This window comes from Grus americana, chromosome 11 (assembly GCF_028858705.1).
Source record: "Grus americana isolate bGruAme1 chromosome 11, bGruAme1.mat, whole genome shotgun sequence".
In the NCBI taxonomy this organism is placed as follows: Eukaryota; Metazoa; Chordata; class Aves; order Gruiformes; family Gruidae; genus Grus; species Grus americana.
In genome coordinates this window covers 17701669-17725553 of record NC_072862.1, presented here as the reverse complement: position 1 = coordinate 17725553, position 23885 = coordinate 17701669, and the positions used below count along the sequence as shown (strand labels likewise).

General features: G+C 54.5%; 2 protein-coding genes across 6 annotated transcripts in view; one reads left to right on the top strand and one right to left on the bottom strand.

Annotated features, from left to right (window-relative positions):
• Window positions 1-4816, top strand: part of NT5DC2 (5'-nucleotidase domain containing 2) — a 28940-nt gene extending 24124 nt beyond the window's left edge. For 2 of the 3 annotated variants that reach the window (XM_054838370.1, XM_054838371.1), the window contains 4 exons: window positions 2999-3085; window positions 3509-3649; window positions 3875-3939; window positions 4451-4816. In XM_054838370.1, coding sequence (XP_054694345.1) covers window positions 2999-3085; window positions 3509-3649; window positions 3875-3939; window positions 4451-4712 — 555 coding nt within the window. In that variant the 3' untranslated portion in view covers window positions 4713-4816. The remainder of the gene's footprint in view (window positions 1-2998; window positions 3086-3508; window positions 3650-3874; window positions 3940-4450) is intronic. The other variant, XM_054838372.1, reaches the window with a different exon arrangement.
• Window positions 4817-7339: 2523 nt separating this feature from the next.
• The window catches only part of STAB1 (stabilin 1), a 58087-nt gene continuing 41541 nt past the window's right edge, over window positions 7340-23885 (bottom strand). For all 3 annotated transcript variants that reach the window (XM_054838368.1, XM_054838366.1, XM_054838369.1), the window contains 30 exons: window positions 23563-23608; window positions 22779-22858; window positions 21710-21835; window positions 20857-20930; window positions 20434-20508; window positions 19716-19835; window positions 18641-18688; window positions 18431-18514; window positions 17986-18132; window positions 17683-17820; window positions 16936-16995; window positions 16654-16830; window positions 16055-16141; window positions 15448-15594; window positions 15212-15277; window positions 14415-14640; window positions 13615-13764; window positions 12642-12746; window positions 12085-12192; window positions 11691-11884; window positions 10851-10995; window positions 10259-10392; window positions 9760-9925; window positions 9422-9528; window positions 9084-9203; window positions 8665-8814; window positions 8447-8566; window positions 8057-8203; window positions 7531-7686; window positions 7340-7457 (listed from right to left, as the gene is read on the bottom strand). In XM_054838368.1, coding sequence (XP_054694343.1) covers window positions 7404-7457; window positions 7531-7686; window positions 8057-8203; window positions 8447-8566; window positions 8665-8814; window positions 9084-9203; window positions 9422-9528; window positions 9760-9925; window positions 10259-10392; window positions 10851-10995; window positions 11691-11884; window positions 12085-12192; window positions 12642-12746; window positions 13615-13764; window positions 14415-14640; window positions 15212-15277; window positions 15448-15594; window positions 16055-16141; window positions 16654-16830; window positions 16936-16995; window positions 17683-17820; window positions 17986-18132; window positions 18431-18514; window positions 18641-18688; window positions 19716-19835; window positions 20434-20508; window positions 20857-20930; window positions 21710-21835; window positions 22779-22858; window positions 23563-23608 — 3557 coding nt within the window. In that variant the 3' untranslated portion in view covers window positions 7340-7403. The remainder of the gene's footprint in view (window positions 7458-7530; window positions 7687-8056; window positions 8204-8446; window positions 8567-8664; window positions 8815-9083; window positions 9204-9421; window positions 9529-9759; window positions 9926-10258; window positions 10393-10850; window positions 10996-11690; window positions 11885-12084; window positions 12193-12641; window positions 12747-13614; window positions 13765-14414; window positions 14641-15211; window positions 15278-15447; window positions 15595-16054; window positions 16142-16653; window positions 16831-16935; window positions 16996-17682; window positions 17821-17985; window positions 18133-18430; window positions 18515-18640; window positions 18689-19715; window positions 19836-20433; window positions 20509-20856; window positions 20931-21709; window positions 21836-22778; window positions 22859-23562; window positions 23609-23885) is intronic.

Sequence of the window (23885 nt, the reverse complement as noted above, 5' to 3'; positions counted from 1 at the left end):
CTGTAGAGAATGGTAAGGTCTCCCTTCAGCCTCCTTTTCTCCAGGCTAAACAACCTCAGTTCTCTCAGCTGCTCATCATCAGACTTGTGCTCTAGACCCTTCACCAGCTTCGTTGCTCTTCTTTGGACACGCTACAGCACCTCAATGCCTTTCTTGTAGTGAGGGGCCCAAAACTGAACACAGTACTCAAGGTGCAGCCTCACCAGTGCCGAGTACAGGGGGATGATCGCTGCCCTAGTCCTGCTGGCCACACTATTTCTGATACAAGCCATGATGCTGTTGGCCACCTTGCCCACCTGGGCACACTGTTGGCTCATGTTCAGCCAGCTATCGACAACGCCCCCCAGGTCCTTTTCCACTGGGCAGCTTTCCAGCCACTCTTCCCCAAGCCCGTAGTGTTGCCTGGGGTTGTTGTTGTGACCCAAGTGCAGGACCCAGCACTGAGCCTTGTTGAACCTCATACAATTTATACGTCTTCTGATGTCCTGGTCCTGAAAATCTTGTCCTGGATGGGGTCCCAAGAGCGTGGTCATTCAGGGTAAGAAGGCAGAGCTCTCTGCAAGCTGATGTGTATGCAGAGATCTTCCACACCTCACTCCAAATCATCCATCCATAAGGTTGGAAAAGGTGGACTTGTGGAGGAGGGAATAGAGAAACAAGGGTGATCAGATAGGGTACAAAGCTTGGCTTCCGTCTCTCCCCTTCCTGAAGGAGAAGCATATCTGACCAGGCTGTTACTCTGGTGAACTTGCTGCCTTGGGGTGTTCTCCTTGCAGCTGGTCTGTCCCCTGAGAACAAGTTGCCTCTGGCTTTAGGACAGTTTGTTCTTGGTTATGTGAGCTGTCCAATCCCACGGGAAGAAGCTGTTAGTGAGATTGCAGTCAAGTAGCTGGGACCTGACCTGTAATAGAAAAGTAGGTCATGTCCTTGAGTATTTGCTGTTGGGAAGCCTCTGGCCTGGCCGGTGGGTCTGTCAAAGTATCCCATCCTCTGCCAAGAGCTAGGGGTTGGGAACACGCAAGTAGAGCTCATGCAGAGTTTCTCTCCCTGTGGGTTAGCAGCTCCCTCAGAAGAAAAGATGCACCTCAGGCACGGGGTTTATTGCTGAATTAAACCCTGCTCTTGACCATCCACCTCCTGTGGCCACAGGTTGCTCACCCAAACGAATAGTGCACTGGGGAATGGAAAAGCTGAGGGATGAAGGAGGGATGGGTGGGATTTTGGGGTCCTTTCCAGTCCTCCCCCACCAGGATGTTCATCCAACTGCATCAAGGTTGTTGCCTAACTGTGGTTCTTGGGATGTGACGGAGTGTGTATCCTGGTTGTAGTCCACCTTGTCCCCATCATTTTTGGTTTCCTGGGGTGCCACAATATGCTTTTTTCTGGCAAGTGGTAGTGGCCATGGACCTTGCTGTGCTGGTGACATTGCTAGAGGCCTCCGAGCTGACTTGTTGCTGTCTCCTGAAGCACAGCGGTATGGCGGTTGTGCGGTGGGTATCTCCTACAAATGGGACCTCAGGGGTCCGTGTATTGCACTGAGGACTGGGAAGTTCAAGTGATGGCTCTCTAGTCCCTCCTTTCTGATAGATGTGGTGTTTTCTGTTTGTGTCATGTATGTACTCCCATTCCTCCCCTAGTCTGTGATCTCAGGAGGCAAGGAGGGGGGCACCTGGCTCCTGGAGGCCACATAACAGGTCTGTGGCTCAGTGGAGGTCCAAGCACAAGTTTCCTGGTTGTCAGGTCCACTGCTTTCTGAGGTGACTGGAGCACAGCAAAAGGATCATCCTCTTCCCAAGGCTGTGTTCCATTTTCCTGTTCTGCCAGTGGCTTCCTGAGCAACCCTCAAGCAAGCAGCAGCAATGTCATGTCCAAGGAATGCGCAGAGGCCTTCTGGCGGTGTTTCCACGCAGTTGAGGGACGTCTGCACAGCTCCGGTGATACCGTAGCAATGGGAGGGCTGGCACCCTGGTTCTGGGCATCCTTTTCAGTGCATACAGCATGCTGCCAGTGGCCACACGCAGGCTGCAGGCTTTTGTGGGAGCTGACTTGTGTTTGGGGGTTTTCTGCCCGGGCCGGTGCTGTTGGGTAGGCATGCTAGCTCTTTCCTGGCGCTGGAGACTGGCTGGAGAGATTGCTGCCGAGTGGCTCGCAGGTTTGCATTGATGGCTTGTGCTGGCACGGTCTGGTCTGCTGGTGTTGATGGGGCCTTTTCCTTTCCAAGTGGGTTTTGTTTCCATTGTGACTCATGTGGAAAACTTGCATGGAGATGGCAGGGAGGTCCCTGAAGTCTCCTCTGTGTGCAGACAGATGTTTGGAAAGACTTGAAAGCTGCTCTGTGCTGTACTTTAGCTGGTGCTTTGGGGTTTGGTTTGTTTTACTTAGCTGTGAATCTGCCCAAGCTGCCTGGCTTTTTGGCTTGGTTAAGCAATTTCTGTGAATGCGTGGGTGGTGTTAATTTTTTTTTTTTTGGGTTGGGATGGTGGTCAGTGATGTGAGAACAGCCTCAAGTGCTCCTGACTCCAAAAGCCTTGCATGATGGGGCTCCTCACCTCTGATGCACTCTGTGAGGCAAAATCATTATCACCCGAGCCCAACATCTTCTAAACCAAGAACACCTGGGGTTCTTTCTGTCCGTCACTCAGGCTTTTCTAATTTAGGTGTCTTTCACTTTTGGCCTCTAAACTGCCTCTTTTTGTTGCCGTTTTAGTCTGTGTAGTCCTCTTGACTTGCTATGCCCTAGAGCACAGAACTTCCCCTGAATTGCCTATTGGGTTTGGAAGAGTTTCTGCCTCTTTTGGTAGCCTAAGAAAAGCTGAAGGGTGTACGGGGGGGGTTATCATCTGGGAAGAAAGTGAAATAAGATGTGGAAGGACAAAAACCTCTGGGTTTGGATGGTGAGGGAGCGAGCAGGTCGACATCTCGTGAGAGTGCTCACATCTGCATGGGGTGAGGATGGAGGCGTTTGGCCTGTAACCATGTTTCTCTCTCTGCTCTGCAGGGTAATCTCTTTGATTTTCTGAGGCTGACAGGCTGGCGTGGGTCCAAAGTGCTCTACTTTGGCGACCATCTGTACAGCGATCTTGCGGTGAGTGAAAAGGTGTTTGCTCTCCAGTGAGGTGGGAGCAAGCCTGTGTGACTGTTGTGGTTGCAGCTGTGTTGGAGCATAAGGCAGGGCCCTGCTTGGGGAGCTCAGGTTTCCGGTATGCTGCGCTGGGTGCTCTGCAGGCTGCAGCTTTCAGGGCATACATAGGACACATAAGCGTCTCCCCCAGTGGAGAAAGGGCTCCTCTGCTGGTCTGTGAACCTGAGCGCAGTTTGTGTGAATTCAATGTTTCCAGGTGCTTCACACAGCTGGTGGCCGGGAGATGGGTGTTACCAGCCTGGGCCTTGGATGCCTGTCCCTTGAGAACCTGTAATGGGAACAGACCACTCTTCTAGGAAACAGGGTTGTGTTTGGCTTTCAGTCTTTATGTTGAATTCTTGGTTGTTTTTTCACCCCGACCTCTAGGACCTCATGTTGCGTCACGGCTGGAGGACTGGAGCCATTGTTCCTGAACTGGAGACGGAGATTCGGATCATAAACACAGAGCAGTACATGCACTCCCTGACCTGGCAGCAGGCTCTGACGGGGCTGCTAGAGAGAATGCAGGTAAACAGCTCCTGTCTGAGCAGGAAGGGTAATACGCTGCCTTCTGCATCTGTGTTTTGGGCTTAGTGTGGGAATTGGGGGACATACCATTTTGCCTATGTTCTCAAAAGTATCTCGTCCTCCTGGTGTGGTGGATTTGTGAGTTACAGTGGAAACTGGGGGGGGAGCTGAGGTGTGGCCTACAGGACTGACGCAACGTGGTGCTTTTTGCTGTTGGCTTTGCAGATGTATCAGGATGCAGAATCGAAGCAAGTATTGCTGGAGTGGATGAAGGAACGGCAGGAGATCAGGTGAGCATTGGCCTCCTCACCTGTGAAGTCTCTCAGGGGCTTCCAGGCCTACACTGGGCCTGTTTTGTAACCTGGTTTGGGGACAGTGGTGCTGCAGTTGTTGGCTTGTGGTCGTCCCTGGTGTCCCACATCTGGGAGGAGATGCAGCAGTGCAGCCCTGTGGCTTGGGAGGTTGGAGGGGTTTGAAGGTGGAAGGGAAGGGGTGGGGGGGGGGTGGGGGGGGGTAGGGGGGTGGGGGATGTCACCCTGTGCTGGGGGGCTACTGCAGCTCCTGGCACTGGGGATGAGTCCCTGCCCATTACAGGTATGGTGACAAGGAAAAGTAAGAGTGTGGTGAATATTCATCACACTTTCACTGCACAGGGGCTGGTCTGTATCGCAGCCTGAGCGGGAAGGTACTTGAGGTGATTGCAGAATGTCTTTTGGGAGTGGGATAGCCCAGGGCTAAGGGATTGGAGAAGGACCATGGGACCCTGGCCTCTTATCTAGAGCACCATCTCTGTCCTCTCAGGTCGCTGACGAAGAACCTGTTCAATCCCCAGTTTGGAAGCATCTTCCGCACCTTCCACAACCCCACGTACTTTTCTCGACGCCTAGTGCGGTTCTCTGATATCTACATGGCATCTATCAGCTGCCTGCTGAACTATGATGTGAATTTCACCTTCTACCCCCGGCGTACCCCTCTGCAGCATGAGGCTCCGCTCTGGATGGATCAGCTCTGCACAGGCTGCATGAAAACCCCCTTCCTGGAGGAGATGGTGCATATCCGGTGAAGGGCCAGGTACTCTGGGCAACGGCACAGTGCGAGTCTGTACGTGGGGCCGGGCTGCTCGGCCAGCAGCACCTCTGTCTACCACTAAAGGGCGTTTGACACTTACTTACGTATGTGTGTAGATGGTGTGTTTTGGTTGGGTTTGTTTGTTCCCCTCCCCGCCCCGCCCTTCACTGGCTCCATCCCTTTCCCTGAGGTGCTTTGCAGGCTGGACAGAGGATGAGTGCTTGTTCTGGACCGTAAGTGAGCCACAGGGAGTCCTCTGCAGGAGTAGGTGAGATAGATGGAGAGCCAGTGCTGGGGTGGGAAACTGCTGCTCCCTGCTCTGTGCCCAGAGAAGTGGCTCAGAAATGACCTGTGCCTCCAGTGCTTGGTGAGTGCAACACAGACTCCCACGTGAGGTGTGACAAGGTCTGTAGCTGCCCCCTGTAGCCTCGAGTACTATGGTGTGAGTGATTCTGCAGGAGGGCAGTGAAGGGACAGGGTTGCTGACTGGGCAACCGGTGAAGTGCAGCAAGAAATGCATCAGGAGTGTCACCTAGCCAGAACTGGTACCAGCAGCCCTCAGTCCCATCCTGCTCCCCACTAGACTGGTCTGTCCAGCTGGTGCCTCCAGCTGGTGCCTGGTGCAGGATGTGCAAGTCCTCTGTGAGAGCTGGGTGGGAGTAGGTCAGGACTAAACCCAAGTGGTTGGTGGCATGCCTGTTCTTTGAGTGAGCTTAGTGCATTGTCAGTATTTTTGGGGTTTGGGGCCGAGTGACATCACTATTTTGGCCATTGATGTGGTATGGTCTGTGGTGACTTGCGGGGGGGGGGGGAAATGTGTTCAGCCCTCAGGGAAGGTGCAGGGCTGTCAGCAGCAGTGGTGGCCTTCCGCCTATCGTCACTGGGCTGTCGTGGGGGAGGGGAGGTGCAAGCATGAAGTGCTGCTGAATCTAGTGAGTTGGAAAGGGGACCATGGCTGTGCAAAGCAGTGTAGTGCCTCCTGAGGAGGAAGAAGAAAGAGGTGACAGTAGTGATGCTGGAGCATAGAGGATGGGACAAGAGTGATGGTCTGGAGGCCCAGGCAAGTCAGAGCGACTTTGGGATGTGAGGGGCCATGCTGGTTTTGGCCAGGCTTCAGATTGCCCTGCAGAACAGGCAGGGCACTGGGGAGTAGGTGAGTAGGGGTGGGTGAGAGTTTGTACCACCCTGGGAAACAGAACGTCACGCCATCAGCAACGTGGGTGTGTGGGAAGCTGATGGCTATGGGATGAAGGGGTAAGAGGTGTCCCTAGCAAGGCGGGGGGGACGATGGGGGGGGGGAACGGACAAGAGGGTGTGGTCTGTGAGCGCCCCAAAGCATGCAAGGGATAAGTAATGGGGCTTCTCTCACTGGAGACAGATGTGCAAGGGCAGCCAGGGCACCTTTGAAGGCAGAGCTCTTGGTGCAGGCTCTGGAGATGTTGGTTGCCTTGGTCTGCCTCCTCCTCACCTCGCTGCTGCACCATCTGCAGATGGCAACAAGGGCAACAGTGCCACCTTGCTTGCAGAGGCAGTTGGAGGTGACAGGAATGAGCGGGAACAGAGGATGGATGCATTTCTGGTGCTGGGTCTGGCAGCGAGCGGGCAAGGAAATGGGTGAGGGACTGCAGAGCCTGCTTGATGGGGCTTCAGGGTGCAGTGTGTCTGTGGGACGGGTAAGGGCTGTTGGCTGATGGGGAGGCTGGGTGTGAGCATGGGGGCAGGCACAGGGTGTTTGTGAGCGCTGGGCTGCGGCAAGTGCTGTATGGGCTGAGTGTTGTCAGTGTGGGGGGAGCCAACAGACAGGAACCAGGTCTGTGTGGAGGCCCCTCTGCCAGGAAACTCCTCAGAGAAAGGCAGTGAAGTACAAGGTCCAAGTGGCAGCACCCCTCAGTGACACACACGTCTCTTCTCCCGCACGTTCCTCCCCAGCGGTGTGCCAGGCTGGCCCGTCAGGCTGTCGCTTGCAGCTCCCTGCCTTGTCCTTGTGCTACACGCCAGCCTGTCGCGGATTTTTCACACTGCCTTGCTCTCGACTCAGTGGCCTGAATAATTGCTGTTAACGTAGCTGCTCTAATCCAATGGTTGTAGTATGTGCATGTGGCATTTCGCGTCTTTGTGCTGTATGTAGTGTGAAGGCTCAATAAAAGTCTGCGGCATGCAGTAACTAACTGACTAACCAACTCACCTCTGTTCCCGTTTGCTGCCCTGGGGTGCAGCGGGGGTGCAAGACCAAGAGCCCGGGGCGCAGCTGGGGCAGGGTCTGAGGGGCCGGGCCCTGGGGGTGCAGCATGGGGCCGTTTGTGCCCCTTACAGCCACGGTGCAGGCTGGGGGGCACCTGGATGGAGCAGCAGGGGCTTGGGGCGGTGACTGGCTGATGTGACTGGTGCCTGGCCCCGGCGGAGTGCGAGGGTACCGAGGGAGAGCTGGCGGCCCCGGGGGCTGTCACACACTAACACCGGTGGCCGGTGGTTGGTTTAACTGAGCCCCTGGTGGCGAGGGACCAGCCAGAACAGGGGCTGGGGGCCGACAGTCGGCAGACACCGGCGGAGTGGCCGGTGGGAGGCCGTGGCGAGGGCGGCGAGGAGCGGGGCTGAGCGGAGGGCAGGCGCGGGCAGAGCCGGTGTCGCTGAGCTCTTTATTTGTCTGCGCCCTGCGGGGCGCGGCGGGGGCCGAAGGAGCGGCGCCTCACTGCAGGGACCCGCCGCGGGTGTCGGTGCCGGCGTCCGCCAGGAGCGAGTCCTGTGGAGACAGCGGGGGTGAGATCGGGGCGCGAGGCGGCGGGGCGGGTCGGGGGGCGGGGGGCGGTGCTCACGTGCAGCGGCTCGTAGTCGGGGGCGTGGCCGCCGTAGAGCGGGTTGGGGATGGCGACGAGCGGCCGCTGGGGGCGGGGCCTGGCGGCGCGCGGCCCCGCGCGCTCCTGCTGCGGCACGGCCTCCTCCTCCTCCTCCTCGTCCGCGCGGAGGTCCGCCTGCAAGGGGAGGCGCGGGATTGGCGGGACGGCCGGGGGCGGGGCCTCGAGGGTGTGGCCTCGTGGGGGCGGGGCCTCGAGGGTGTGGCCTCGTGGGGCGGGGCCTTTGGCTGCGGCGCGTCCCTCCCACCCCTTCCCCCGAGCTCGCCCCTCCCGCCCCACCACTGCCCCTCCCCGACGCCCCCGCGAGTGCCGCCGCCACGCGTGGGTGCCCCCGCCACGGCCCCCAGTGCCCCCCCCCCCCCCAGGGCACACCACGGCTCACCCGCGCTCCCCGGACCCCAGCCACCGGCCCTCCCTCTTGCCCTCGCCCCAGAGAGGCCGCTGCCCGCCCCCCCGACCTGCTCCCCAGCCCGGCGGCTGCCCGTACCTGAAAATACCCGAACTGCTGCTCCCGCCGCCGCCTCTTCACGCAGTAATAGGCGACACCGGCACCGGCAGCCAGCGCCAGCGCAAAGCACAGCGCTGACAACGTCCCTGTGGCCACGGAGCCCGGCGCCTGTGCCACGCCGTTCACCTGTGTCGAAACCCAACGTCCTGGTTACGGCACTCCCCGGCAGAGCGGCGGGATCTCCCGCACAGCCGCCCGATGCGGCTCCCCAGCGTGACTGTGGGCAGCCCGGCCTAAACGAGCCGTGCCAGTAGAGCAGAGGGGACGAGGCCAGTGCTTGGGAGGACTCGGTCGCCTCATCCCCGTTCCCTGGCCTGCCGCCGGCCGTTTCAGCACCTTCCTTCCCCACTGGTGCCCTCAGACACTCACCTGACCAAGATGCACAACGGGCGGTGGGATCCTCAGGGGCTCTGCGATCACGTGAATGATGCCGTTGAAAGCTATGATGTCCCACTCCACAATCATCGTGTCATTGATCCCCTTGGCATCCTACAGCACAGGACAGAGATGATGCCACCCAATCACAACACCTCCCCGTTGTTCCCGATCTCAAAAGAGATGTAGTGAAAAACTGGTGGGGCTTTGACCTGCTCCGTGCTGTTGCCCACTGGGAGGTCTGACACATGGAGGTCATATCCTGACTGGGAGGGGATGATGGTGCCTGTTGTGAGGTTGAAGCTGAACAGTACGACATTGCTGGATGACACGTGGAGCTTCAGTTCTTCTCCCGTCAGTGTCTGAAAAAGCAATAGGGCGTAGGGATGAGAAAGGGCTGGGCTGGCTCTCACCCCTTCCCTCTGAGCAACCTGATCTAAATGGCTCTTCTTCCCCTGCGGGGTTGGACTAGGGACCTCCAGCAGTCCCCTCTGACCTGACTTCCCCCTCCTTCCCCAGACTCTATTTCACATCACCATCACGCCAGTTTTGGCGGAATCCTGCTCTCCTCTGGGGCTCCGATAGCTCTTTTCACACACCCTTGAGTGGCCACTCATCCCTGCTTGCTTACTTCATTGTCTGCGAAGCCAGAATTCAGAGGGGCAAAGAGAGTTTTGGGAGCGGAGTCATCAGATAAGGAGATGAAAAAATCCAGCCCTTCTTCTGTGTCATTAGCAAAATCAAGCAACATCTGGAAAAGATGGGAGATGTTCCCCGTCAGCACCCCGCCCGCAGCTCGATGTTGTTACCCAGCCCAGGAACCTCCCCCAGCCCTGGAAAGAAAATGCCTCTGTATTTGCAGACTCCACCCGGCATGCAGACCAAACCACTTCTCCATTACAGCCGATCCCTCTCTCTGCCTTGTTGCCGGCTGCTGGCGTACTGAAGAACCAGGAGAGCATCGCTTACGGAATAGAAGGTGGAGAAGCGAGCGTCATCCGCGAGCACATCGGGGAGTTTGCCACTGCACCAATACCCATCTCCCACAAACCCGTCCCGGCAGGTGCAAGTCAAGTCTGCAAAGGAATGCCAAGATATGACAAGACTCACCAATGGTGGCTACGCTGACCAGCCCTCCCTTGACTTCTGGATGCCCCTTAGCATGTTCCCTCCCAACACGGGCAAGGGGAGAGGGGGATGTGCCCGCCTGGCCATGCCTCATGCTCTGAGGGCAGTTCTCTGCCTTCCCTGACACGCCTCTTGTGCCTGACAGGACTGTTCCCAGGAAATGTGCTCATGCCACTCACCCTTCTCCCGGTAGCAGAATGCATCCCAGGTTTCGCTCAGGTTGCTTCGGGAGCCGTAGTCCACGATGCCCACTCGATTAGCCCCGCAGCTGGGGTTGGGGTAGGCCGTGGGGTATCCGGCTGTGCCGTTGTCCAGCCAACCCACCAAGCACAGATGGAATCCCATCTAGCAGAGGAAAATGAATGATTAAATTAAAAATAATACCTCTGGCCCAAGTTTTCTGTCCTGATGCACACTCCCATCATGCAGCCTTATCCGACATCCCCAACACCCAAAGGGCTGGGCACTGCCAGAGGTCTTGTCCCAGTGTGACTGGCCAGCCCCACCAGCCCTCCTGGGTCCATGACTGTAGATGGAGCAAACAGGGCCCAGCCGCGGGGATGAGAGGGTCACCCACCCACGCTACCGCTGGACCGGGCTTGGGGAGAAGCACTGCGTGTGTCCCCCCACGAGGCGATGGAGCCAGCCCCTGCCCGACTCCTGCATCCCTGCCCCGACCTGTTGTGCTGCCGAGAGTTGCCGGAAAGTGGCCAGGGAAGCGCCTTCTGCAGCACAGGCTGCCTGAGCCTGCTCGTAAGTGAAGTCGTATTTTTTTCGGGGTGACTGCAGATGAAATACGCCCATAGTCTTATCTGCAAAATACCAAGGCCAGGGAGCATCAGTACAGCATGGAGAGCGAGCAGAGTCCCTGGGGCAGTCGCATGGGTCCCTGTGTGAGCACAGACAGCACCACTGTGCTGCACAAGAGGGGTGGGACGTGGGCAATGCTCAAGTGAGGGCAATGTGGGAAGCAGCATGGCTTTCTGAGCTTCTCGCCTTCCACGAGGGAGTTGGTGCTTACTGGCAGTGCAATCCCACCAGAGGCCATCTCACACGTCACACAGGAGCAGACAAGGATGGCTCGTCCTCCCCCATACATGTATGGGAAAATGGGAATGTGAAAACCAGACCAAGCCACTGAGACAAATCCCCTGGGCCACCCCACCCTCCAGCTGTCCCAAGGCGTGCCCCAGCCAGAAGGTGAAGGATGAGGGAGTGTGACCTCTCCATGGAACATCATCCCTGGCACTGCGGGGTTGAGCACACTCACCATGAAAGTGCAGGTCAGTGCAAATGGCCTCCCGATGGCACTGCCCGTTGTCTTCCAGGCAGCGGTCCGTGGGGGGCACGGCCTCTTCCAGGCACTGGATCCCGTCACCAACGTATCCCCGCTTGCACTCGCAGTGCCGCTCGTTCTGCAGCACAGAGGAAGGATGGCATTTGTGTGAGCACAAGCACGCAGATGCCCGCTGGGGATCCTTGTATCCATGTGTAGATGGGGATGAGCCTTCAGAATGCCTCCACAGCCCACTGGGACTATGACAGAGCTACGAAAGGCCACATGGCCTCTGTCTTGCCCCCATATCCAACTGCACATGAAGCAAAAAAAGTCACATTGACTCCTTGTCACATGCTGTTTTAAGGAAAGCTGAGCTTTGAGGTATGTAAGCTCATGATTCTTGCACTGCATCATGTTCCCAGTCCCATCTTCTGGTCTGCAGTGAGCAGCTCTGGTTCCTCCACAAAAATAGCCAGCACCATCCTCAAAGTACCATCCCAGAGCCCCCAGAACAGTCCAGAAATGCCACAACTGACACAGCTTATGCCCCTTGGACAGAGGCATGGGGAAAAGTGGCCTCAGCATTACATCAGCAGGACCATCACCACAACCTGGCAGCAGACTGAGGGCATGGCCCCTGCCCAGCAGTAAGGACCTGCAGGATGAGCGCAATAGCTGAGGGGACCAGAGAGGAGGGGTGGGCCTGGGGACTGCAGTAACAGGGGACACTGTCACATTGCTGTCCTCCAGCAGCCAGAAGGATCCCACAGCAGCCACCTGCGCTGTTCTCCCGGGCATGCGGAACTCCCTGGACACAGGGGATGTACTCACCGGCCCGGTGCTGATGCAGTTAGCGTGCTGGCTGCAGTCCCCGTTCCTACCATCCGCACACCTGTCTATGGGGTCGCAGACGTAGCCGTCACCTCTGTACCCAGGAGCACAGGCACAAGAGACGTTCACGCCAACCTGCGTGCAGTGTGCGTGGCTGGCACAGCCCCCGTTGTCCTGGCTACACATGTCGATCACTGCAGGGATAAAAGTGTTAGGTTAACTAAAACACCTTGCTACGTGTCCTGGTGGTCTGTCTGTCCTGCCAGACATCCCACGGATATGGCCATCCTCCACGGAGCTGCTCAGGAGATGGTCACCTGTTGTCTTGCAGCGTTGTCCGCTTTCCCCTTCGCTCACCACCCCTCCACCCCAGCCCCTTGTGGCTCCCCCCTACCTGAGCACATTCTCCCATCTCCTTCGTAGTGTAGGTTGCATTCGCAGAGGTTGCCGGAGCGGCACATGGCCTGGGGGTGGCACGGTGGAGAGCAGGTGGGCGTCATATCTGAAACCAGAACACGCGCGGGTCAGAATGATCTAAGGGCTGCAACACGGGCACGGCTGCCATCGCCAGCCTCTGCCCCAGGCCACCTGCCCCATGCTCCCCCCACTTTCCCTCTGTGCTTTTCTGCAGATGCCTCACCCAAACCCAGAAGACCATTACTCCTTCAGATATGCTTCAGGCCTTCAGCTCACCCTCAGGCTCTTCCTGGAGCACCTCTGAGTTCAAGGACTTGTTCATGATCAAGTACAGCTTTCCTCCTCCTCCTCCTCACCACCCCAACCCTTGTAAAATTCAATAGCATGGGCCAGATCTCAGGATGAGTTCCCCCCCAACTGAGAGCTCTTTTTTTGGAGATATCTCTGAGCAGCTTCTTGAACAATCCAGCTGCTGGGAAAGCAGCCGCATGGCACCAAGTTGCACAGCAGGTGGTGGGGCTTGGCATCCCTCACCTAGTCTGATTTCGCAGTGTTCTCCGGTCCAGCCCTCGGCACAGAAGCAGAAGCCATCGCCATGCAGTCCTCCGTTGCACACGCCATTCTCAGTACAGTTACACTCTGTCAGGAACGGGTAAAAACACTGTCATGGCATCTGCCTTGGTGGCGGGGAAAGGCCACGCTCAGGCCATGGGACAGCCACGTGACAGAAACCTGGCTTGTGTGGGCAGTGCAGGAAGGCAGCCATGGCAGTACGCACGCATTCTGTCCGGTTGCTGCCAGCCCTGGCCACCCGCTCTGCAACATGCACCCTTCACAGAAGAGGGAAAGTCTCTCTGCACCCACAAACCCCCATCATTCCCTTCCCCTGGGCATTTCTTGAGATGTGTTTTTCACTCCGAGTCCCTGCAACCATACAGCCATCAAAAAACATTCCTGGAGACCCCATAAAGCCCGACTTGGGACGGGGGGGACGGGGAACTCCCTTTCCCTTCCCTTTGCCTCACAGGGTACAGGTCTCTGCTGAGCATGTCCCAGGAAATGCTCTTTCTGTCCAGGGTTCATCACGACTTACGGATTTGTCCCCCAGCCCAAAATACATCATAACACTTTCTTCCAGACTGGAGCTCTCAGCTGTGCGTGTGTGACAAACAAGGAGTTTTTGACCCCAGGGCCTCGGCACAGAAGTGAGGCCACTGGCACGTGCCACCCAGCCTTCTCAGACTACAGCTGGAGTAGTTTGAGGTGGCAAACTATGTTTGCTCGAACAGCTGTCCTGCCAAGAGCCCATGGAGGAATGTCCCGGCCCCAGAGGTCTGACCTGAGCATTCCTGGGACTGATGCATCCTTGGCAGCACCGATTCCCGTGCTGTACACTGCAAAGAGGTCAGCCCAGCACCCACCCCCTCTCCAAGTAGCACCATGTGCCGCAGCCACTGCTGCACAAACCTTCCATGCCGCTGCCGCCCCACAGGCGGAAGGGTCTTACCTCGGCAGTCTGGCCCGTATCTGCCCGGCGCACACAGCTCACAGCTGCTCCCAATGAAAGCCTGGCTGCAGTTGCATCTCCCTGAGCCACCAATTTTGTCATCGCAGGTACCACGGTTACTGCACGGCGCCTCCAGCCCTCCCGGGCACGCTGCAAATGGGGTACCTTAGTGAGGCTGCGGTGACAAAGTGACCCTGTGCTGGAGGGAAGCCACCCACTGCCCTGTGCAGAGCCTGTGCACCAGGTGCCACATCAGCTGCTGCTTACGGGGTGTTTGGATGACAGAGCCTGCTTGGCGGTCTGAGGAGTGGGTGCTGGGGACACGCCATAACAATAAACCTTAGGAACAGTTGCAGGAGGGACAAATGTCCCTTCCCAGCGTGGGAAGACCCTCTGCTGCAACGTGCTGAGTGTGCTGGCCCACCCCATGCTAACCTGGCAGCAGACTCATCCAAGGATGTGAAAGCTGCCAATGCACAAAGCACAGAGGGCAGATGCTGGGGAATGGTTGAGCATTGTCAACATCTACGGGTGAGTGACATGTCTGACAGCCACCCCCTGCAGCCCTGTGCCCAGCGCTCTCCATGGGGACACAGGTTTCTCCAAGGAAAGGGAATTCCCTGTTTACCATCCACACACACTCCCAGGGGATTGTTCCCTGCACCCTCTATGGACTGCAGGTCCCGGACTGGGGTTTTTTTCTCACCCTTCATGGGCACCAGACATCTGTGCTGAATCAGAAACGCCACCTTTCCACGAGACAAAGGGCCGGGAGGGGAAAGGGTCACGTGGCTCCTTACCCTGACAGTCTCGGCCATAGTGGTTCGCACAGCACTGAGGGACCCACTGCGTGGACATGCAGCTCCTCTTGCAGCCTCGTTTCAGAGGCCCCCTGGAAGAGAAGCGTCTTCTGAAGGAGTCCCACGGGGAGGGCGGCCAGGACGGCCGCAACAGGGAGTTGTGGTGAAACAGAAAAGTGTTTCTCAACAGCTGGTTTCCGTAATAGTAGCAGCGCCTGGTTTCCCCCTGTGAGGAAACAGGCAAAACACAGAGTTTGCCACATCGGTCACTGACGTCTCACCTTGACTTTTCTTGTGCCATTCACTCAGTTTTACAACAAGTAACAGAGGCTTCCTAACATGCAATGGGGCTGGTGACAGAGGAGCCACAGATGTACCTCAGGGACATGCCACTAGCCTGGCAGAGAGAGACAACAGGCAATGCAGTGAGAGTGGGGTACAACCACTGCCCCCCAAGGCTGCTCACTATCCTATCTCCAGTGGCCAGGCCAAGCTCTTTTGCTATAAAGCCCCCAGCGAAGCCCCCAGTGCTGCTGCAGGGACTCCTGCAGCCGCTGTCACCCATATCGGGATTGACCAAGCGAAGACCATTGGAGCCCCTGACCCCAAGTTGCTCAGCCCAGCTCCTGCCCTAGGAGACGATGGGACTTGGGGGCAAGGCACAGACAATGCGACCAAGCTGAGGGACTCCCCACATGCAGGTGTGCCTTCATTTTGCTGCTAAAACATGAGGGGTGTGCAGGTATTGTCATCAGCCCTGTAACAGGCCTCCTCAATGACAAAGCTGTGAGCTTTACCTGTTGAACGGAGCCAGCAGGGCAGGGTGGCTCGAAGCCACAGAGTCCGCAGCTCTCCGCAGATCGCTGTGGAGGGGAGAAAGAAACCCCACAACAACTCAGTATGTGCTTCTGCCTCTTTCGGCTGCTCAGAGCTTTGCCGAGGATGAGCAGCAAGCCCTCCCAATATCTCTCTTCCCAAGCATGGGGCTCAACAGATGGCGCAGATCCTCACTGGCCTCATCGCAAGTGCTCACCTGCAGCTCAACAAGGATGAACTCATCACACCGAGATCCCAGATCTGGTGGCTCCAACAGCCTATCGATGCCATAAGCAATGCCCCCATTGAATTCCATGTGCCTCTCGATAATGGTGGCATCACCGTCCCCCACCAGAAGCTCCCCCTATGAGAGGAAGAAAGCAACTTGTGATCCTGGCACATCCTACATCCTGGCTGCACCACCCAACAGTTGTCCTTTTTGGCTGTCATGACTTCTCAATCACCCCTCCTGTCCTTGACTACCCTTCCCGATTGCCACTTTTCATGGCCACCTCTCATAAGAAATGGCCTCTTGTCCATGCAACATGTGCTCTGTAAAGCTCATGGCACCATGCAGTTGGCTTCGCAACTTGGTCATTGTGAAGTGCATGTGCAGGTACAACATGCCTCCGCACTTTCCTGTCAGCTGGCCACAAATTCTCAAGCCTCTCTACAGGCTCAGTGGTAGCCAGGGGAATGGGGTGTCTCAGCCCGCAAGCACCCCAACTCTGTGTTCACGTCCTGCTGGTGAGCGACATGGAGCACCAGTTGCCCCATGGCTAGGCCCAAGGACACTTGTGGAGCCCAACACTGCCATCACTCACCACCTGGGTTTTGCTGCAGCTGAATGAGATGGTGAAGCCGTGCATGGTCCGTATGGATTTGACTTGGGGCACATTACCAGCAACAATCTAAGAGGGAAAAAGAAGAATGTGAAGGGAGAGACAGGCAAAACTGGCAGTTCATACCTCTAACGGGATGCTGCCTGCTGAGGACAGGGGTCAGCAGCCACACCAAGAGGGGGTGTGACGTGGCAGCATGTGAAGCTGGTGTGGGTGGAATAACTACACTGGGTTAGTCCCAGATTCCTGAACTGTGAGAGATCAGTGTGTGTAAGCAGACCCCGGTTTTGCTCAGCTGGACTTCCCTCATTCATCACCCCTATAGACAAGACCCTGTTTGTGGCCTCCCCAAGAATCTGATGACAGAAGGTTTCAGCTCAGCCACACTGCACCAGAGGTTCATGGTGAAGCGGTAGCTGCCTCAAATGCTCAAACAGCTTTGGGTCTTCTCAAGACAACTAATATGCTGCATATTCTACAGCAGCAAAATATTTGGCAAGGTCGCTCTGGCGTAACCATAGGCAGGTGGTGGCATGACAGGTGGCCTCAGGAGGTACAAGCCTGTTTGTTGTCACATTTACCCTTGTGTCCCTGATCATGTGCGCTTTGAGGTAGGAGGCCAGCACGTCCCGGTGCTCTCTGCGGTACAGCCACTTCTGCCTTTTCTCCAAGAGGGCATTAAATGCAGCATCTGTGGGCCACAGCATGGTGAACGGTCTATGCAGGGGATCACTAATCAGTGGAAGCAGCTCCGCGTCCTGTCCAAGATAAAAGGGGATACAAAGAAAAAGCCACAAGCCAAAACTGAACATGCACATGTACACAACACCTCCCCACAGAGCAGCAGGAGTCAGGTCGCTCACCTGCAGCAGCTTGCTATAAATGGTGTACCCAAAGGCCTCTGCCACCTCCGTGATACTCTGCTGCAGAGGGAAGAAAGCAAACAATTGTCACTAAGAGGTCCCCGTCCAGGACCTAGAGCAGTAATGTGAGGGAGAAACCAGACGGTTAACAGCTATGGTAGCAAAACACAAGTTTATCTCTGTCATCATCAGGCCAATGGATTTGGCCTGGCGAGCGCTGGCATTCAGCAGCCACCACTTTTCTGATTCATTCTGGGTAGTGGGTAGATGCTGCTACGGCAAGAGCTGGGATGAATTTCAGCACTCTGTTGTGCTGTACAGAAGATGTGTTATTTACTGTAAAATGTAGGATCTATAAGCTCCTAGCACTTGTTTGAGGAGTACCAGAGAGACATTGGCAATCTCACACGGCAATCTGCTCTGCACTGGAAAAGGAGTGCGATGGTTGGCATGGGACATGATCCCCCACCTACCTCCAGTACTGTTGTTCCCTAGCGATGAATCACAGCTCCTGTCCCAAATATTGCTATGCCACAAATGCTGACACCTTCACAGGCCAAATCCATGCCCTCAGACACCCCCCACACAGCTAGGAACTGGGAGGAAAAGGACCCCACGTGGCCTTGGGCTGAGGGTGTGGGTGGAAGGGCTTATCAGGGACAGCACTATCAGAGCTGCTGGGAGAAAGATCCGAGCCCTGTCCTTGTCATGGCAGTTATCGGGGCACACTCACCGCTTCAGACTTACCTGTGAGATCTTTGAGGAAATGTTACGGTCCACCAGGTCACTTGGAATGAGGATCTTGTTGATGAAATGAATGACTCCGTTCACGCCAATGATGTCACTCACAACCACTTTGGCTTCCTCATTGAGATAGATGCTATTCTGAGAGAGAAGTGATGCGATGAGGTATTCCCACCCACAGCACTGCCCTATAGCCACGTGTGAGCCCTAGGCAAGTCACTTGCCACAACTAAGTGGCCTTCAAATGACAGCAAAAGTGACATCCTGCCAAGGGGGACAGGGAAGGAAACTGTGGCAGAGAACTACCTCTTTCACTGTGATTTTTATTTTGTGGCCAGATAAAGATGTCAGGGACTCCTGGGCTTCCAGGTCACTGGACAGCAGTTTTTTGCAACCCACCATGTGGTACCGAAGCAGGTCCCGGAGGAGACCTCTGCTCCTCCACTCCTCAAACTACAGAGAGAAAACAAGAATCAGATCACACTGGAGGAACTTTGCCTTGTGGGGGGTGGGCAGACCTGGATTGCCCAAGCCCCCTCTGACCCATCCCTGCAGAAAAGCCAGTCCCCCCCAAAATGTGGTGAACGCACAAAACCATTTGAGAGCTTTGGGAAATTTCAACCAGCTTGACAAAACCAGCATTCAGGTCCCTTGGTGGAGGACCAACTGGGCAGAACAGCCCCAGACGGAAAATTAGCACAACTGGAGCTTGCCAAACACCTGACAGTGCTTGGGGTGGAAGGACACTTACTGTTGTGGTGTTTCCGATGAAATCTGTCCGTGGGACGAAGACAGTGAAAGGCCCTGCCCCACTGAGTTCCTTGATGTTTTCCGCCTGAGGCAGAAGACCATTTGTGGGAAGGGAAACAGAAAACATGCTTCCAGTTAGAAAGACCCTTTGCAGAAAATCCTAAGTGGGATTTTCTACACAGAGACAAGGACAGAGCTGTTCGTCACCAACCAGTATCATCTTAAAGAACACGGATGCGTCTTCAGTCCTTCCAAGCTCCTTCAAAAAAGAGAAACAGCTGGTGTTAGCAGAGTCGCTTCCACTTGCTCCTCACCAGCCAGCACAGTGACCTGCTCCTTCCACTCCAGGTCACTCTCCCACCCCGATGAGACATCGGTTCTCCTGACACATCACAGCGATCTTTCCCTCCCTCTCTTGCCAGCACTGCAGGCACAGATGATGTGGAGGTTACAAAGCAGGCAGTGACCTCTGCCTGGACCACTCACATCACAGATGCTGCAAGATGGAGAGGGCAGAGAGATGAAAGCTGTCTACTTCTGCAGCAGCTGTCTCATAGGTTTAACTGCCCCTGTGCTTATGGGACACCTCAAGCACTTCACAAAATATCTGCTTTAACCTCGCTGTACTGCCACTACCAGTTCTGGGATGCTGACCAGAGTGGCAGCCACAGGCTTGGCAGAGCAAACTCCCTCTCCTTACCACACTAATTTTCAGTAAGAGCAGAAGCACAGAACTGAATCCATCTCTTTTCTCCTGGCTCTGCCATGGCCATGACAGCTTTTATTTGCCACTATCAGAAAAGGTCATCAGTTTGCCCAAGGACAGCTGTTGAATTGGCAACAGAGCCAGAGCCAGATTGCTGCCCTCCAGACTGCATCCCAAGTCCTGGCATGGCCACAGGGAACACCTGCCCTTTTCCCGCAGACTGGGTGAAATGGGTTCCCTTGGAAAAAAAAAAAAAATTTACTCCCCTTTGCTTGTCATATTAAGAAAACAGCACCCTGGAGGTACGGCCAATGCTGTGACAGAGCAGCAGAGTGTTTGCATCGCAGCTCCCTTTGGAGCAAGGTCACTTTACTGTGATTGTCTCCCCCAGCTGGCACCCCAAATACACCTATGATTTACGGACAGTTTGCCTCAAAGCACCCGTCTCCGGTCCTACACCACACACATGTCAATATGACACTACAGGTCTGCTCACCGGCAGCTTACACTTGGAGGGGAGGGAGCGGTTTGCTGCAGAGCAGGGGCCCTGAACATGAAAGATGTTGGGCATGCTTCTCACCTGATACACTTTGCCATGGCAGGTGAAGCCATCTCCAACACTGTGCCAAGAGCAGGAGCAGTTTCGAGTGCCAGGGCCCGTGTACTTGCAGAGCCCAAAGGGACTACAGCCTCCATTGTTCTAGCAAGAAAAGAGAAAGGCTTGCATGGAGGGCCATCACCAACAATTTGAACGGCCGCCTGCCTGAGGGAGCTGCTGACTACATCCAGCCCAGTGGAAAGGAAACTATTCCTCCCATCTGTCTAGTGCCTTAGATAAACTTCACCCAAATCCTCAAGGGCTTTTGAGCACCCAGTCCTCCCATGAAACAAGCCTTTCACACCTCACTTTGGAACTCCCAGTGATGACAAAATCATGCCATGATTCAGGGAGAGATTTTGACATGGCAGTGATGCTGTGAGCACAGATTACTTTTAAGCTTTTTTGAGCATGTTCCACACAAAATAGATGCAGAGAAACAAGCCCACGTGCCTCCAACCCTATGTCACTGTTTCCACACCGCTGCTCTCACAAGAGGGAGTGCCAGATGGCCTCTTGCGGGTCATCGCGATAGGCAAGGGAAACGGAACACACTAGGAAATCCCTTAGGTATCTGAAAAGGCAAGATAGCCAGCTCTAAACAAGCAGGCTAACCCTGTTCTTGCTGTTAACTGTTGGGAGAAAGGGATGCTTCAAGGTTGTGGCCTTCACCCCTGGTAATAGCAAAATGCAGACATACCTGTTCACACAAGTTGATGGGGTTGCACTGGCTCACTCCATCCCCACTGTAACCAGGAAGACAGTTGCAGGCAACCTGGAGGGAGAACAGAGGCTCGGTCTGAAACTTGAACTGAACAAAGGAAAACACGCGATGGCTGAGCTGGATGGAAAGCATGTAGTACATCACCCATCGCTACATTCATGAATAACCACGCTTGTGTCAACAACAAATATAACCTGAGACTGCCTCCAGCCTCTGGCCAACAGAAGGCATCTGCTTTCAAGGAAACAGCAATCTTTTCATGCCCTTCCCAGGCAACTTTTCTATGTGGAACGTAATAAGCACAAGGCACTGCCGTGGAAAGGATCGTCTCTAAGAGAATTACACAGCTGTGACAACCTCCATAGTAATGTTGCCCTAGCATCCATCTTACACACTCACCTTCCTCGGGCCTGTTTTAATGCACTCTGCGTTGGTGTGGCAGCCCCCGTTGCTTTCAAGACAGAGATCAATTTCTGCAGCAAAACAATAAGGCCACATTATTGCCGAGAGCTGCTCAAGGCAGCTGGGAATTGGTGACCCAAAGAGGTCTTGGGAAAGCAACAGGGAGGATCTTTCCAGCTTGGGAAACATTCTGGTGGAAAAGTGACTTGTGATAGCAAAGGAATAGGGTACAACTGCAAGTTCTATTCCTGGCACACGTGGGTCTCTGGGTTGTGATAAATCTGCCCACAGAAAATTCCAGTCCTGCCTGGGTGTGCTTTAAAGGATACAAGAGGACAGGACTCCCACAGCTCCACCTTCGCCTCAGAGCAGCACTGTGGGAGACTGCCCTCACCCTCTGTCTCTGCACCTCCCCATGACATGCATCAGGGCAAGAAACCTCTCAGGGCTCTTTTGGTTTGAGACCAAAACACTGGTCTGAGGCCATCCAGTGAGACAGGTGCCAAGGGCAGTGTGGGTTCTCTGCCCAGTTTTCGGTGGCACTGTGCTGGGACAGCGATGACCACCTTGCTAATCATGACTTGAGAGAATGCTGAGCACATACCTACAGGTATCTATGTACACACGTACACATATATGTGCATACACCCTGACAAAAAGCTAAACCACAATTGAATCAAGATCAGCCAGCAATTACTGGTTTTGAAATAATCACTACATGGACAGAGTGGAAGAAGAATTGAGTTATTCAACACTTTAACCTGAAATTTTAATGCTTTTAGCCTGAAATTCCCCTTTGCAAAGATGATGTGCCTCACCACCACCACCAAAACATGCAATGAGCACTCACCCATGCAAAGCGTCCCGTCTCCAGCGTAGCCTTCCTTGCAAACACAGGTTCTCTCTCCTGGGGACACTTTGGTACACACAGCGTGCACAGAGCAGCCACCATGATCGACAGTGCACGGGTCTATTTCTGTAACCACATACAAGAGTAGCAGAATCAGCTCAGAGCTAGGAAAGATGAACTGTGCCAAAATGGTCATCTATCTTAACAAAAATCACAACATCTTATTAAAATCCCTTCATTTCTTGATGAAACTATGTCCTTTAAAGGTATGGGGCCTCATTTGGATCTGAGAGAGGCCAGTCCAAAAGTCATGCTGAGCTTAAGTAACCCCCAAACTGGACTAAGACGTTTCTGTCACAGCATTTGCTCACTGAGGACTAATGGTTAGATCAGAAAAAAAATATTTTCCTGCACAACGTAATTTTTTTTTCTTTTTTCCCCTCATTTTCAAACAAGAGTTATACTGAAAAGAAACTGTGATGTCTAACAGTGTTTTGATTTGACTGTTACAATTTTATCACTTTGAGTGGTTTTTCTCTTGTCTGTCTGGTTTTAACATAGACCAGATTTGTCTGTAGCTCTAGAGCAGTATGCTGAAATCCTGCCTCATTTTGGCACAACTGCTGCACTGCTTCTACCTGATATTGGCATGGCCAACAAATAGGAGGAACACAAAATTCGAGGGAATTGAAGCATCCATATTCCAGGGACTCATGGCCAAAATTTTTATCTTTGCTGCTGTTGCTGTGATACCAGAACTAAAGCAACCCATTCATGTGCATCTCTCTCCACAAGCAGTAAGAACTGCTCTGCTACACTTGCCTGACTTTTTATCCCTCACTCACAGGTTCTAGCAACATCAAGAGCATCCAATGTAAAGTTCCAAACTGGAAAACCTCTCTTCCAAAGGATGGCAGACTTCATGGTGGATGGCTGAGAGGAAAAGGATTTGAATGATCTATTCTCTGGCAACATCATACAATTTATATCACAAACAAGACCCTTGTCTTTGTGTAGCCTCAACAGATGTTTGCAAGCCTTGAATCTTGCCCACACTTGCTGGACATACCTGTGCAATGGGTCCCATTCCCTGTGTATCCAGCAGAGCAGGAGCATGTAGGTGGGGAATCTGCAGAACTATTGAGGCAGCTGAAACAAGAAAGGGATAAATAATCAGTGATGACACCTCCTGATTTGTTCGGCCAGTGGAAACCACTATACAAGTCTGGCATGTGCAAGTTAGAGACCACGATGACCACAGGCAGAACATGCCTGAAGTTGCTGTGTATTTCTTTATAGCACCAAATACGTCAGTCATGCTGGCCAGGTAGCTGGCATCCAGGCACAGGCTTCACACCTCGCACTGTGCACCTTCACCGTGCCCATGTGCTTCTGCGTAGTGCAATGGAGATGACTGCGTCCCGGTACCACAAAATACGAGATCAAATAATGGATGGAGAAGGCAGCAAGAGGGAGTCATCACGGCCCATCAGCCTATTTAACTCCTTGGTGGAGGCTGGCAAGGCAGAAAGGGCTTGTAAATGGCTGTTTGATTTTCTCCACATATAAGGCCAGACCTGAAGTACCTTGGAGTCTCTGCTTTCTCCCATCCACACATGCAGACGGAACTTGAAAATAATTTATGCTCAGACAGACAAAATCCTTGGGGAAAGTGGATGCGGCTTAGCACCAAAGAGAGTTCCCAGGATGGAAGTGACATTTATGCACCTTTAATGAGCAAGCAACTCCTCCCAGCCCTCTGTGAAGCCCTAAACACAGAATCAGCTCTATGTAAAACACACACAAACACCCATGGCTTTCTCAGAATGACCCAGCCCCTTGTCTGTACTTACTTGGCCATTTGATGACAGGTGTTATTGCATAAGTCAATCTCAATTCCTGCAAAAGAAACCACAAACATGACTTGGCATTTTTCAATTTAGCACTTGCTGGAGGCGTTTCTGCCATCTAGAGTAAAGGACGCTGCAAACAGCCTCGCTGCCATGCTTGTGGTGCCCGGACTGGTGATGGGACACACCAGCAGTTATGCTAGCTCTCATGTCCTACGTGGCAGCAGGAAAACCTCATGGAATTTATGTTTTGGCACTTTGCAATGGAGTGAATTCGATGTTCTCTGTCTGAACTAATGGTTCAATTTGATTCTACCTGCATGATC